Source organism: Oreochromis niloticus, linkage group LG7 (assembly GCF_001858045.2).
Source record: "Oreochromis niloticus isolate F11D_XX linkage group LG7, O_niloticus_UMD_NMBU, whole genome shotgun sequence".
NCBI classification, from domain to species: domain Eukaryota; kingdom Metazoa; phylum Chordata; class Actinopteri; order Cichliformes; family Cichlidae; genus Oreochromis; species Oreochromis niloticus.
This window is the reverse complement of record NC_031972.2, coordinates 29889572-29904295: the sequence shown is the minus strand read 5'-3', so window position 1 is coordinate 29904295 and position 14724 is coordinate 29889572. Positions and strand designations below refer to the sequence as shown.

Genomic DNA, 14724 nt, shown 5'->3' with positions numbered 1-14724 from the left:
TTTTTTAAATCCCTAAATCGTAAAGATGCATACACACTGGATGTGATTTGTTTGTTGCTTTAAAGCTGATTGACTTTTCAGCCTCTGGTTGCTTGTGTAACCCTGTAACATATTTATTACCATGTCACGTGTCATTCAGAAGTAGTCTTTATTCATTGGTAGACGATTCAGTGACTTGCCAGGTTCTGCCCACTTTGTGTAGCCAGTGGTCATTTCACCCATACCTGGTTGAAGTTATCCTTAACTTTCTTATGATTTCTGGCAACCACGTCCCTGGGAATCACTTGTGATGTGTAAGCAGTTTTAGAGTTATCCTCTAATTGCCCATCACTTGCAAACTAGTGGTGCACAAAGTTTAAACTTTCTTTTCTAATGGACATTGTTTTTGGATAACTTGATTTGATGACTCTCACTTCTTTTCCCACGTCTCCCCACCTACTCTGGGCAGTGTGGTGATGACCGGCTCATATAACAACTTCTTCAGGATGTTCGATCGCGGCCACAGGCGGGATGTGACATTGGAGGCGTCCCGTGAAAACAGCAAGCCCATGCAGGTCCTGAAGCCCCGCAAGGTGTGCACAGGCGGCAAACGCAAAAAGGATGAAATCAGCGTGGATAGTTTGGACTTCAATAAGAAGATCCTGCACACTGCCTGGCATCCCCAGGACAACATCATTGCGGTGGCAACGACCAACAACCTCTACATATTCCAGGATAAAGTGAACTAATTGCAGGGTGAGCTTGTCACATCTGGCGCGGGTGATGTCATTTGTAACCACCCGCAGCCTCACAGCCTCATCCAGGGCGATCTGTGGTGGTAATGCCGACAACCAGCATCCCTGTCCGGCCCTACTGGGTGACCAGACTTTGCCACTAGATGTGGACAGAGATGACTTGCTCTTGCCCATCATCAGTCTGTCTGTGGCAGAGTGATGCCTGCCTTGTTGTTAAGTGATGTTGTGCCAATTTCTTTCTCTTCATCATATTTTTTTTTTTTTTTTGCCAACCCGCCTGCCCTTTACTTTTCTAGTGTGGGTAAAACAAGTTTAATTTCCTTAAAATTCTGAATACAGACACACTTATTTTTATAAATACCCCCCCATCCCCTAAAATGGTAGAAAATGAAAAACACCTAGTTTGTCCCATGATTATCCTGTGCCATTGTATTGTTTATTTTTCTAAGAAAAGTTTGACCTTTGTTGCATGTACACCTTCTTTTTTTTTTTACCTTCCACTAATTCATCAGTTCTGCTGTCTGTTCTTGTTGAGTGTCTTCACATTTCCTGTTTTTCATTAAACCATACATTCTTCACAACTTGCTGCTCATCCTGGACACATCCAGGATTTTGAGAAGTACAGTGTTTTTTGCTTGTGGTTTGTTTTTGTTTTTGTTTTTTGTTTTTTTGTGGTCCGCTCAGATTTGGTCCAGTGAGGCTTTTGTCTTGCTTGATGTTTCTGTCACTGTGCCTCAGGCTGTGGTTGGCCAAACGGGCCCAGATTCAATAAGAGCTGCTTCTTTGTTTTTGTTTTTGTTTTGTTTTTTCCCCTTGGGTGTGTGTGTGGGTGTGTGTGTCTTGTGATATCTTTGTGCATCGGCTCCTCTTCCTCCTATTTTTTTTTTTTTTTTTTTTTTTTTTCTTGTCTTCAATAATAGTCAGGTATCAGAGAAGGCCTATTCAAAGATAATTATGATGGTCATATTTATATTAAAAAGGTTAAAGAGTCAACAGGTTTGTTCTGTCCTGTTTTGTGAGATGAAGCCTGACCTTAAACTCCTATTTTATATTTTGTTTTGGTTTTTTTTGAGGGGTGGGATTTTTACCTTTTGCCCCCTCCCCCCCCTTCATCCTGTACCACAGCATTCAGTTCAAGCTGCACTTCACAACAGGGAAGAACATCTGATTTGACACTGGACTTTGTTGCTGCACCAACTCAAGTACTTGGATGTCTGTGATGTGAGACTGAAATTTAAAAAAAAAAGAAAAAAAGAAAACATTATTTGAGGCATTACAGTGTTTAAACTACTGCAGACCTAACTGATACTGTAACCATGATGGTGCAATGAGCCTCACAGAAGATCTGCAGCACTTGGATGTCTCCACACCCTATTTAAAAAGTGGACAGTTAAGAGTATATTGATGCCTCTAGTAATGTATAACTGCAATTTTAATCAATGACAGTGGGGAAAAAAAATAAAGGAACTACTTTTTGCATCCTTGTGAATGCCTGGTTGTTGGTGGGATCGCATCACTGCTCAACTGATCTTATGCAAAGTGTTACAGCTGGGTTATCACAGAGCATTGTTGTTGACATCATTAAACTCCTTCAGCTGGTAAGGGGACTTCTTTTTTTTCAGCTGTTGCCCCAACAATCACCGTGCAAGACGTACGTGCAGTTGCGATTAAGGGATTACTTGATGGACATGATAAAATTCAGCCGCTGAAAGTTTATTGAAATCAGCTGATAGGGTGTCCACTTGCTGAAAGCTGGTAATAAGCATTCATCTGGCTCGTGGCTTGACCGCGTGTGTACGTGGGGGCATACACGTCCCGTCCTGCATGGCAAACTCAGAGCCCGTGAGCAACAAATGCTGATGCTTTAAAAAAAATACTTTGGATCTTCAGTTGTTTTCCAATTATTCATGCATGTAATATCCTGAGCTTTTGTTTTGTTTTTTCGCCTCGTTATGTAATTCGACTCTCCCCCTCTCTCGCTTATCAACTGGAGGCTGTGACGTCATCACCCAGCTTCCCGGAGAGAGGGAGGGAGCGAAGGCGTGAGCGGGCTCGTGGGGAGACTGGCTGCTTCCAGACCAGCTAACGCTCGAAAACAAGCGACAGCTGTGCTGTAGCTTAGCTAGCTGCTGCCCCCTCAACCCCCATCTTAAAGATAAAAAACACAAGAAAAAAAAAAAGAAGCACACGACTCGGGTCAATTCTCTTATTACAACTCTGAATGTGTGCAGCTAAAACACTGCGCCTTTTGCACTGACTCGAGCCTTTTATGCAACCCACCCTGCTCGCCAGGCACGACGATGTCCGACGCTAACACTACTTCTACAGACAACAACGGAGACTCGGGGCTAAACGGTAAGCTAAATCCTAACCAAACTGCTCCACTGTGACAGCTTCCCGGTCTATTTTCTTTCTAAAATCATTCCTGGATGCTTTTATAGTAGGTTTGTTGCAGGTCTAACCAGTAATTTTGTATGCTTATGTATTTTTTTCACGGCAAAGCTGCCTACAAGGGGGACGGGTTACAGATCGGTATGTTCCGTGTGTTTATTGACACTGTTTGGACCAATGGTGTTTTAGTCGTGCGCCTGATTGACAGGATCCCAAGCCAATCACCGATTGGTAGGTAGAACGTAGATGTGGGGTTTAAGCTTTGTCAACAAGGCTAGATCGAAAAAGTAAAAAGTGGCAAAAATGGGGAAATGCATTTTGGTAATTTAACCTGAATGATCTTCATTCGTTTCGTGGAAAGTAGCAAAAAGAAGTTTAGAAAACTAAAGTACCACTACTGTCTATATTTAAGATTTTCGTTTGCTTGGAGTTTTGAGGTTACGACTGTCGTTCATCTAACTTTTTCCGTCGACATACGTTTTTGTTTATAAGCGTAATTAAAACTTAATATTCTATCCTTTTTTTTCCCCTTTGGTTTTCATCTGCTTTGATTTATTCTGCCAAATGTCTGTCTAAACATTTGCACTTTGCTTTGTTTTTTTTTTTTAAACTTTAGTTTCGTAGTTTCTTAACTAAGTCCATTGGTATTTATATAAATATATCAAATAAATATTTTACTTCAGACCGCGGTTTGCATTGAGCGTTGAAGTCAGAACCAGAATACTTTATTAATCCCCAAGGGTGAATTGCTTTGTTACAGATGTTCATTTATAAAATACAAATATGGGAAATCTCTAAATATATAAAAAAAGATTCCAACAAAATTAAGTAAAACTAATGTTAAATGAAATTAAATATCCCAAAGCTAAACTAATGTTATGTACAGTATAGATGTGATATTATAAGTGGAAAAACACCTAGGTTTCATCAGGAGCATTTATAAAGTTTGATTTCCTGTGTTTGAATGAGTCTTTTGCTGAACTTGCTCCTATGGCTCTCCATCTTGTGCTGAACAGCTACAAGGGTGTGAAGGATTGTCCAGTATTGACCGCAACTTGGCTAGCATCCCTCTGTCTAAAACGCGCCCTTAAAGGTGGTGTGATTATAACGCTGACACTCCGGCTTACTTACTTGAGGGGGGGCTCTGCCTAGACACCTTTTGTGATTCAAGTTTTACAACATAAATAGCATGCAATGACTTGGCATGCCATTTGTGGCCACAATGACAAGGGGACAGACCTTATACACATGACGAAAGAGATTGGTTGGGGAGGTGAGGAGTATGATACAAGAGGCAGCATGTAAGAACACAGAGGCTGGTTAATTTTAAGCCAAAGTCTGCTGGATAGGAAAGAAACTTTCCAGCTGGTTTTCACACACACATAGATCATTTTGAACAACCAGTGGAGATTAGCTGCTTCTAAAGAAGGCTAGAAAATTGCCAGTTTTTGGTCACTGGATGGTAAATGTATTCCAGTCCATGGCAGACATTTTTAGTATATATATGAAACAGCCTGCTGGATATAATCTGCCCCAAATTAGAAGATCAAAAAGAAAAAAAAAATGTGGATCTCAGTGCATGTACTGTTTGTGTTGTCACAGAAAAACCTGTGACACACCTATAAGGACAGCTAGCCCTTGTGCTTATCATAAGGGAGAGGCCAGCAGTACACTTGGTAATCTGATTCTTTTTAGGTGTTTTCTCACTCACACCAGTGTCATAAATATAGTTATGTAATCCCAGGGGTCTTGAGTCCCAACATGGAACCATGGATGAGCCTAAGCCTTAACATCAATAGATCAGAGGTCATATCTATCATGTCTCACCCCTATGAACCCCACCAACAGCTGATGGCTGTGCTGTGGCCAGAATGTTCGGACGCATCAGCACCATGGCAACGTGGTTTTAGTCCACAGAGTGGAGACAATGGCCTGTCAACAGCAGCTTGGCTTGCAGTCCACCGTGTAATCTGCAGGATGAGTGTGAGTGCTGAGTCGAGGCCTGTTAAGAGGGGGAGGGGAGAGGTGGGGGGGCTGCACCCTTTGCTTATAACTGGCCTGTTGCCTATGAAATTCTGTGCCACATGATGTTTACATACTGTAATGGTAATATTTATGAGGACTTCCTCCTCCTTTTTTTTGTGGAGTAGGAGGAGAAAGTGTTTTAAAGCTGCGTAAAGGTTCCCCCCACCCCCTTCTCCAAGTTCTAGACTTGGCTAATCTGCCCCCCTCTAAATTTGTAACCCATCTCTGACATGCTGTACTCTTTAGTTACCAGTTCATGTCAGACATCACGTACAAATGGGGACAGCGTCATATATCACAGCCACAGCACATACTGTACACTAGGAAGAATTTACTGCCCTTTCACCACAGGGCTGTGAAAATGACATTACTTTTAAACTTCTTCAACTGTCAGCTTTGGGCGCCCAACTTGTCTCTTTCCAGGAAATTCCTTTCAGGAAATGATTGTTGACATGCTCTGTCTTTGTTGTCTTCCATGTTTTTGTTTGGATTTCCTCGTAAAGGCCGCTTTACCTTATTCAGAGGGAATGCTGTGGCTTTGTCACACCCTGTACCAGCCATAAAACAAAAGGCAAATATTGTGACAGGTCGTGGCAGGATAACAACCGATCCAATTTATCATCTGAATAACCAGTCAGATGCCAGCTGAGAGAAATGTCTTTCAAGGCTCCAGCTGAAACTTTGCCTGCTTTCACTAGTAGTTCAAGGAATCTGTCACCCTGTGGGTGGCAAAGAGACTTCTGTTGTCATAACAGACATACATTAGTCAGAATTTGACTTATTTATGTAGACATGCAAAACTCAAAGATTAAAAGAACAATAATAATAATAATGATCAGTGGTTTTAAAGACTAATGGTACTATAGGAGTCTATGGGGAAACACCCCTCAGACCTGACATAAGCACTTTCCTGATGACTTGATGGACTCAAATGGTCATTTCAGGTCACACTTAATGTAAGTTTTGGTCACTTACAGCCCTGGACCTCTTTCAGACATCTCTATTTAAATTATTATGATAATATCTTTTTGATGATAGTTACTTGTTCTACACTTTTTCCTTAGTACATACGGGAAAAAATATTATGTCATTATAAAACCATTCTTTGCGTATGTTACTGCGCTTTCCATATTATCCATGATTGTGGAGATAAATTATGATTTGAACAGGTTCTACAGGCTTAAAGAGTGGGAAATTTGCAAGCTTACTGTTGATTCACTTCCTCTTTTCAAAAATTTAGATGATGAAAAATTAAAGCCATTTAGAATTGTATTTAATGAGGTTTCCTTTTAACAACTAATTTTTCCATATGAGGTTAATTAGGAGAGAGTTGATAGCTGTATGCTTCTGTCAACACACAGTGGGTTGGTAACAAATAGTGTTTACGGTTTAGAACAAAACATACACTTTTAATGGATAAAAATGTTCTGGGCATTAGGTATACCCATATATGATATATACTTTTATGGCTTGCATGCGATTCAAACCCACACCAGACTTCCAGGTTTTTCCTGCAACTGTAACCTGAGAGCATTTAAACAAAACTTCAACTACCCATTGTTGTTTATCTCTATGAGCTAAAAAGTTTTGACAGTGGTCTGCTCTTCTTTCTCTCCTGCTCTCTATTGTGTGGTCAGATCTGCTGAGCCGTTTCCTCATGGAGAGCCTGCTTGAGGTTCCTCTTTAGCTGTGTGCAAGCCAGTAACTGGTATAAACAAGTTTACTTCGAACCAGCAACAACTCGAAACTCGTTACTGGGCACAGCAGTGAGTTTCAAAGGCTAAGAATGCTTAACTTTAATCAGGGTAGTTAATGACCCATTCTGCACAGCTCTACGATCTGGCCTGTTAACTGCAACCCATGAAGGTTTAGGGTTGGGTTTTATTTCAGTCACAAGCTAAAAAGGCACATTTTCAGAAATTTACATTTTAAACATGTCCTGTCATTTTGTCTGGTTCGTGTGTTTTTGTTTTTTGTTTGTGTTTTTTTGGGGGGGTTAAAGTCTGTAATTATTTTATAAAAAGTGGTGGATGTTAACTTTTTAAAAACCAATTCGGTTAACTGTTTGATAACCTGAGTACTTCTTTTCAAGTACTCAGGCACATGTACACAGGGAAACGTGCACGTCTCTCCCTTTCTGAAAAGCAATGCAAAATGTAATCTAATCTTTAGGTTAACACATGTTCATAGAGTCTGCTGGATTTCTAAAAATAGAAGCTGGCTCATGTTTATACAAAAAGATTTAAGATAACAATGGTTCTCTTATCACAATATAAACAATCTTTTTTTTTTATTATTATTATTATTATTGTAGAAAGAAAAGATCCAGGAATATTTTACTGTTATATTTTTGTAAATAAGTAAAAGACCAACAACTGGAAAGTAAATGGTATTTCTTGAAATATAACTTTGAGCCTTTAAACTCAAAGTTCTTGTAAATTCATAAGCCACTAGTTTTGCAAGAACACCTTTTATGAGAGATTGTTGTTGTTAGCCTGGCAGCAAAACTCTTCTGTTTGAGTGAAGATGTTTTCAAATCAAGCCTTTAACTCACATCAGAAAGAAACAAATAATGAATAATATTTCCGTGTTTCTTCCCTCAGGGTCCTGGGTGGAGTTGGAGATGAACAGAAATCACCAAGCCCAGTCATTGTCAACAGCTGGCTCTGTTTCGGGCCTGCTGCCGCTCCCTCAGGTGGAGGAAGAGGAGGCCATAGTGGGAGGCTTGGAGCATGTCCCATCGTCTTCTTCAATCCACAACGGAGACATGGAAAAGATCCTGTTGGATGCCCAGCATGAATCAAGCCGCAGCAACTCGTCCTGTGACAGGTACTTTTAAGAACAAACATCGCTCGAGCTCCTCCGTGCATCTCTAACCCGTTCAATTTATTCTTAAGAACAAAGTTTTATTTTTAGTGCAAATATTAAAACTTTCAGAATAAAACCAGCTTAGTTGCAAAGCTTCCTGTATTTCCAGATCTGTTTGACATTAAACACACATGAGGACACAGGAGTTTGATCAGGATCAAGAGTCAAGAAAGTCATGGGTTCATAAAGGCCTGTATTTATAGGAGATTTAGTCACATGGAGAAGTTGGTTCCTCTCCAACTTTTTCCTGTGAACTTTCTCTCAGTGTAAAGCTACATGCTTCAGAAATGCAGATTTTTAAAAAATAAAAATAAAAAATTATTTTTTGCTAAAGCCATACGAATTGCTAAAATCAAATAAAATCATGCATATTTATGTTCTTATTACTTATTATTCTAATAAGTTAAAAACTGGAAACTTTTCTTTAATTGCTCAATTGAAGCCCTTTTTACACTAAACTAACAAGCATGTATTAGCAGGTCAAATGCCTCTGAAGTAATAATGGGTTTTGGCTATGATGACCTTATTTTCACCTGATTCTTACCAACGACATGCTATGACACAGTACTCGATGTGGGGTTAGCTTACTGTGCTAACAGCCTATCAGATGTGATGTCTTCAGGGCACAGTGTAAACACACCTGTCACCTGACTAGCATGATGGTGTTAAACCAGAAACTATGCTGCACATTTTTTTTTTTTTCTTGTATTTTTTTTCCTGGCATATGTTTATTTACAAAACCAGCTTTTATCTGTGCATTTTGGTGTGAAAACCCTAGAACCCTTGAGAAAATTGCTTTTAGGCTCCATTAAGACTTTGTGCAACATAAAAACCCGGTTTTACAAGGTGTTAAATACTGGACAGTTTGCTTCTAAAAACTCTTTGGGAGCGTCTTCTCTGTCACAATAAATCAGATTCAATTCAGAGTTGACAGGGTCTCAGTTGACTTGCTTCTTCTTTCCATAGCAGACTTCACAATTTATCTGGGATGTAAGCAACAAACTGACCCTTTGTCTTACAGCCACATCGTGTGCTTGTGTGTAATGCTCAAAACTGTGATAAAAGGGACCTTATCGGTCCGCTGTCAGTGAGTCACCTGAGCATGATTTCAGATATTTGAGCTGAGAGCAGTGTATCAACAAACCGCTCAGAAATGATCTGTGACACAATCACTTGACATATATTTTGTCATAACACTCTTAGAGCGAGGCTGGTGTCATTTTGCTCAGAGGTAATTAGGCAAGTGTTTTCTTTACTTATCTTTCTGAGACACTTGGCACTCATTTCATCAGAGGGGTCAGAGTGAAGGAACAGCAGCACTTTAAAGGACTTTTAACTCGTAGTAAATAAATACATGAGGCGGTATTTAAGCTACAAGTTGGCTTTTTAATCCTGTTATTCATATTAAGTGATCCATTTGTTTAAAATTTCACAGATCCATGATGACGAGACATTTATAAGGCATAGTGCTTGTGGTACGGCAAGGCGGATGTGCTGTGGAATAGGCTTTAGTGGTATTTGTTTATAGATTGTGTGACAAAACATTTCTCTCACTGTAAACGCTACATGACCTATGGTTTCTAACTCTCTGTAGTACACTTTAATATTGCAATACCACACAAACCTTAAATGGGTTGTTTAAGTGTCTACACCAGCAACAGATGGGGCTTTTTTTCTACCCCAAGGTTAAAATATTATAGGGAGCCTTCATTTTTGGATTTTGTTGTCTTGGGTCATACGATCAAGTCCAGCCTAGTGCTGCGATGTAAACTAATGCATAAAGACAATGTATTGCTGTGTGTCAGATCAACTTGATAAGGATCCGCCAGCTGGTACTAGTACAACAAATGCTGATATTAAAGTAATATTTTTTTCTGTATGTAGAACACATTACCACAGCATATATGCACTTTTGTACTGCTTTCATAACTGGTGACGCAAAACGTGTACATCGCATGCTCACTTTAAAGTTGCATGAGGGGAAAAATTATTATTATTATTATTTTATTTTATTTTTTTTTTTTAAATCCACAGCCCCCCTCGGCCCCACTCTCCCCAGGATGAGGGTCAGATCATCTTTGACGCGGAAAGAAGAGACAGCCAGGTAAGATGTAGGCATATGTATGCCTATCCTATGCTTCATCAGTCTGTTGCCATGGCAGCTTCAACCACTGGCCCTGAAGGGGAATGACAGCCGTTGCCTGCCTTTAGTTTCCATGGAGATGGCTACCACACCCAGTGTGTATTTTTGTATCCTCTGCACAGCCTGTCATCAGCATTATAGTTTTACTTATGCATTTTCCTGGTGTCAGACATCTGAAAATATGGCATGCACATGCTCAAATATTCCAAACATGTCTTGTTTGTCCTGACAGACAGGTTGTGAGGGTCCTAAATGCTGCAGGCTGTTGTTGCTAAACTACATGTGTTTATGCCTTTAGTCTGAAGAGGATGTCTTGGACAAGGAGAAGGACATGGACATCTTGATGAAGGACGCAGATTGGGTTGCAGACTGGTCTAGTCGACCGGAAAACATTCCCCCCAAGTAAGTCTGAACTCTGTAAACATCAGCCTTCTGCGCTCAAGTGATCATGCTCAGCTGCTTGTTTGTGTAGAGAAAGGAAATGATCATTATGGTAATAAAGTCACTCTAAAGAACAAATACGAAGCCAGCTGCTATAAGTTCAGCTCTGATGCTGGAATAAAAACTATATATTACTTAAACCCTTGAAAACATAAAGGTTTCTGTAATGTATCTCAGATAAATGTGCATGACATCTGTAATACAACCTAAGATCTCATGCGCATGAGGCCTGGGTAAAAAGCAGGTTCCTTGTTGTTCTTTTCATGTTGCTGAAGCTTCTGAAGAAGGTTTGCCTGCTAAACTGTGACTGGAATTAAAATTGTGAAATTAAATCGGAGGGGAACCCCTGGCTCAAACATCTCTTTTAATTGGTACCAGCTTTGAAAATGCTGTGGGATTAAGACTAGTTGATTAATCACTTAGTTTTCTTCACATTACAATGTTTTTCAAATTGCTACTTTTCTCCAACACACGAGGTGTTTTAAGGTGTGCAGGTATAAAACAAAGAAAAGGTGCAAACTCTTACACAGGAAGAGCTTGTTTGCTTCATATGTGACTGAAACTTATGTTTACAGCAATATTTACCTTTTATTGAGAGGTATTAGGTTGTGAAGCAACTGTTCTGCATCTATAATGAGTGTGTTTTCAAACAGGGAATTTCATTTCCGGCACCCCCGACGCTCAGTTACGCTCAGTATGAGGAAGACTGGGGCCATGAAGAAAGGAGGCATCTTCTCTGCAGAGTTCCTCAAAGTCTTCATCCCCTCGCTGCTGCTATCTCACATCCTCGCTCTGGGGCTGGGGTAAGAATCAAACACCGCACATCACCTGTGCAGCATATGTTATGTCTACAGCAAGACTGACAGTAGTTAGTGAAATTTGTCCAACTGATTATTTATTTTTTTATTAAATATATGTCAAAAAAGGATAAAATCTTTAAAGAAAAAACATGTTGTTATACATAACCCCAGCAGGGGGAGCTGTATAACCACAGGCAAACATCAGCTGCAACCATTCTTTTGTATGTTGGCAGAACAGCTGCAGACTAAAAGGCTGCACACCTGCTGCTTCATAGTGACACTCCCAGGGGTTCGATGTTTGTGATAACACATGGTACAATAATCTTGGCTCCCCAGTCAGACACAGTCATTACACAGCATTAATACTTCAGATATTATCTGCTGAACATGATGTGGTATTCAGTGGGAGATATTAATGAACCAATCACATTGGGGGGGGGAAATATGTCTGCTGGGCATTTGCATTCAAGCTAAAGGGTTGGTTTTACAGTGAAAAGTATCCAATGCAAAACACTATTTAGCATTAAATCTGCAGATTAAGCAGTCATTGTGACTTGGCAGTCTCCAGGGAGTTGCTTTGGGAAGTTGTTTGAAGCAGTATCTAAGTTACGTTATTATAATGGGACCCTTGAAAGGTATAATTCTAGCACTATCATCTCCCTTCCCCATACAGTTCAATTCAGTTTGACTTATGTAGCACCAGTAGTTTTCAGCCTCGTGTGCAGCTTCTTGTTTTATTTAAACTGGCTCCCCCAAGTTTTGGAAGCACTGGTTTAATGTCCACTTACTTTGTCATGTTTCAATAGATCCATTCAGAGTAATTGAGGTACTCCTACCTCAGATCAGGCTTTAAGCACCTTGCCTAGCTCATTGATTAAACCACCACACCCAGTCGTGTTTAACGTCATTTACCTTCTTTTCAGGGTCTACATTGGCAAGAGGCTGACCATGCCACCCACCAGCTCTTTATGAGCATGAACATGAAGAAAAGTGCCTCAGAAGTGGGCAAGCGTCAGAGAAAGCTTTTCTGTCGTGAGAAGAATGCTTGTCTCTCCTCCCTGTCCTGCTTGCCCCTATTACCCATCCTAAATCCTGAGATATGACATGTTCTCAGGAGAAGTGCATCCTCCTCCTCCTCAGCCTCCCCTCCTTTCTGCCTCTTGTTTTGTTTTTTCTTCATCTACTGTTCTCTTACTGTGTTGATACTCCCCCTACTCTCGACCTCCCCAGTATCTTTCACTAATTTGCATAAACTTTTCAGAAATTAAGGTCATATTTCCTTTTCCTCATCAGTTGGAATGTTTATAATGCATGGGTTTCCAGGGAGGGTTGCAGCATCAAACCAAACTCTTCTTCTACACATGCTGTTTTAGTGCCCTTTTGACTAACTGACAAGGAGGGAGGACTGTTATAGAACTGACCAGAGATTGTGCCACCTGCAGGTGTAGCCCAGCACTCGACCTTGGAAGCAAATTCAGACTTGGCTACGCAAACTGAAAATGTGACCATGCCTTTTTCAAAGTAGCCATTTTATTTAGATATCTTTTTTTTTTTTTTTTAATAATTTATTTTGTAATGATGGTGGTTTACTGAGAAGTTTTAAATAATGAAAGGCGTTTCCACAGTGGCCAACTCATACCGCAAGCTCTCATGAAATTCACTGGAGGAGTCTGGCTCTGTCTGCCGTTAGATTTATGTGACAATATGCAGTTATGTGCATACGATTGCATATTTTGCTCGGTGACAAGAACTGGAATACAGGTTGTAGATGGAAAGGCAGGCAGCGCGTCCCGTTCGGTGTGTACACTAACAGTATTTTACATACACCAATATGGTTGGGTAACAGTGGTGTATGTTTCAGGAAAGGTTCATCCGTCTGTCCAAACTGTGAGCGTCCAAGTTGTCCTTTCAGTGTGCCTCCTGGTTTCTGTGGAGCATAACTGATCATTTCCTGCATATTTTTTTACTCTAGACTGGGCTGGACTTTACGCGATAATAGTTTCAAATTAGTGCACAAGTTGTGTTGTTCAAGGGTTCGATACCAAAAGGCCTAAAAATGAGATTTTGATTTGAAATTTAAAAATTTTTTGATATTTGCTTTGAGAACATTTTTGAGTTTTTAGAGGGTATCTCATGAAATAAGTTACTTTTATACATGGAAATTTACCTCCAAAGATTTTAGAGCCATTAAGGAAAATGATATAGCCAGCCCTGTTTCCTGACACTCCAACAGGTTTGCCAAAACAAAAAATGAGGAGAATTAACTTGACGCTGCAGATGAAGGGATCAATTTGGATAGGTAGAAGGTACCCAGTGGTTCTCAATCTTGCGTGTGTCTATCTCTCTTTCGTGATGCTGCAGCAGCTTCTGACTAACTGGAGGAAAGTTTATGTAAACACAGGCTCTAATGTTAGGATGGCTGTAGCATGTATGGAAAACTATCGAACCTCGTTGCACTATCTCTGAGGCTGATCAGTTTGAGTCTGAGCCAACCTGGGTCCAGATGACTTGAAGTCAGTTGGCGTTTCCGCATCACATGCAAGAGTTGATTTGGAGTCGATATGCAAGTGTTTTATTTTATTTTGTAATTATTTTTAGTCATCGAGGAGTAAGCTGAGTGCTTTTAAGTTTTCTTCCCCTTATCCACTTGCTCAGTCTACTTTATTGATGTTCGCGTATCAGCATATAGCACCACAATGAGTTCCTGTAAGTCGCCACACAACACGTTTGCTTTAGCTTGACTGTTTCTTCCCGTTTATGACAGTCGAGCATAAATGTAAAATGAAAATGGTTAACAAAGACTTGTTCTCTTTTCAAAAATGAATTTAATTGTGAAACGTTACGGTACAAAAGGATACAGGGACAGTAAAATTTGACTCCTCATCATGCATACAAGCTGACTCAAAGACCTGGCTAAGAACCACTTGCGGGGTGTGGATGTTCTCGTTTCAGCCACAGAGATACTAACCTTTCCTTTCTGCCTGTGTTTGTATGTGCAGCATTTGAAAGTGGTAATCTTTCTCTCCTGTGTAGTTTGTTTTTGAAATGTTTTTGTTTTTTTTCTCCTCTCTTGGTGTTGGACAAAGATTGTGAACGCACAGGAGTCATGTTGGACCCGGATCATGATTTAAAGTGTGAAAACAAAAGACCTCCATTGTTGATGGCAGGGCCTAATGTGAATAGAAATGGAAGGAGCTGAAAGACTTGTGGTATGAAAGTGTTTATTGTAATGCTATATTTGCTTTAATCTCTTTTTTTCCCCCCACTACATTGGAGAAGATAATGAACATTTTTGTCATTAAAGATTACCTGAATGAAGCAA

General features: G+C 40.1%; 2 protein-coding genes across 2 annotated transcripts in view; both read left to right on the top strand.

Annotated features, from left to right (window-relative positions):
• ppp2r2ab (protein phosphatase 2, regulatory subunit B, alpha b) overlaps window positions 1-2914 on the top strand; it is a gene marked incomplete in the record, with an annotated part of 8092 nt that extends 5178 nt beyond the window's left edge. The window contains 2 exon segments of the mRNA XM_025908575.1: window positions 446-2576; window positions 2728-2914. Coding sequence (XP_025764360.1) covers window positions 446-728 — 283 coding nt within the window.
• bnip3lb (BCL2 interacting protein 3 like b) lies at window positions 2511-14724 on the top strand. Its single transcript, XM_013268512.3, has 6 exons — window positions 2511-3089; window positions 7754-7979; window positions 10053-10122; window positions 10460-10563; window positions 11256-11405; window positions 12326-14724. The coding sequence occupies exons 1-6, from the start codon at window positions 3035-3037 to the stop codon at window positions 12372-12374; spliced, it is 654 nt and encodes a 217-aa protein (XP_013123966.1). The 5' UTR covers window positions 2511-3034; the 3' UTR covers window positions 12375-14724.

Bases quoted from the DNA above. Each gene is read 5' to 3' on its own strand.
- bnip3lb (XM_013268512.3), top strand. From the start codon at position 3,035: ATGTCCGACGCTAACACTACTTCTACAGACAACAACGGAGACTCGGGG. The intron at 3,090-7,753 runs GTAAGCTAAATC...TTCTTCCCTCAG, and splicing joins CGGAGACTCGGGGCTAAACG to GGTCCTGGGTGGAGTTGGAG. The intron at 7,980-10,052 runs GTACTTTTAAGA...TTAAATCCACAG, and splicing joins AGCAACTCGTCCTGTGACAG to CCCCCCTCGGCCCCACTCTC.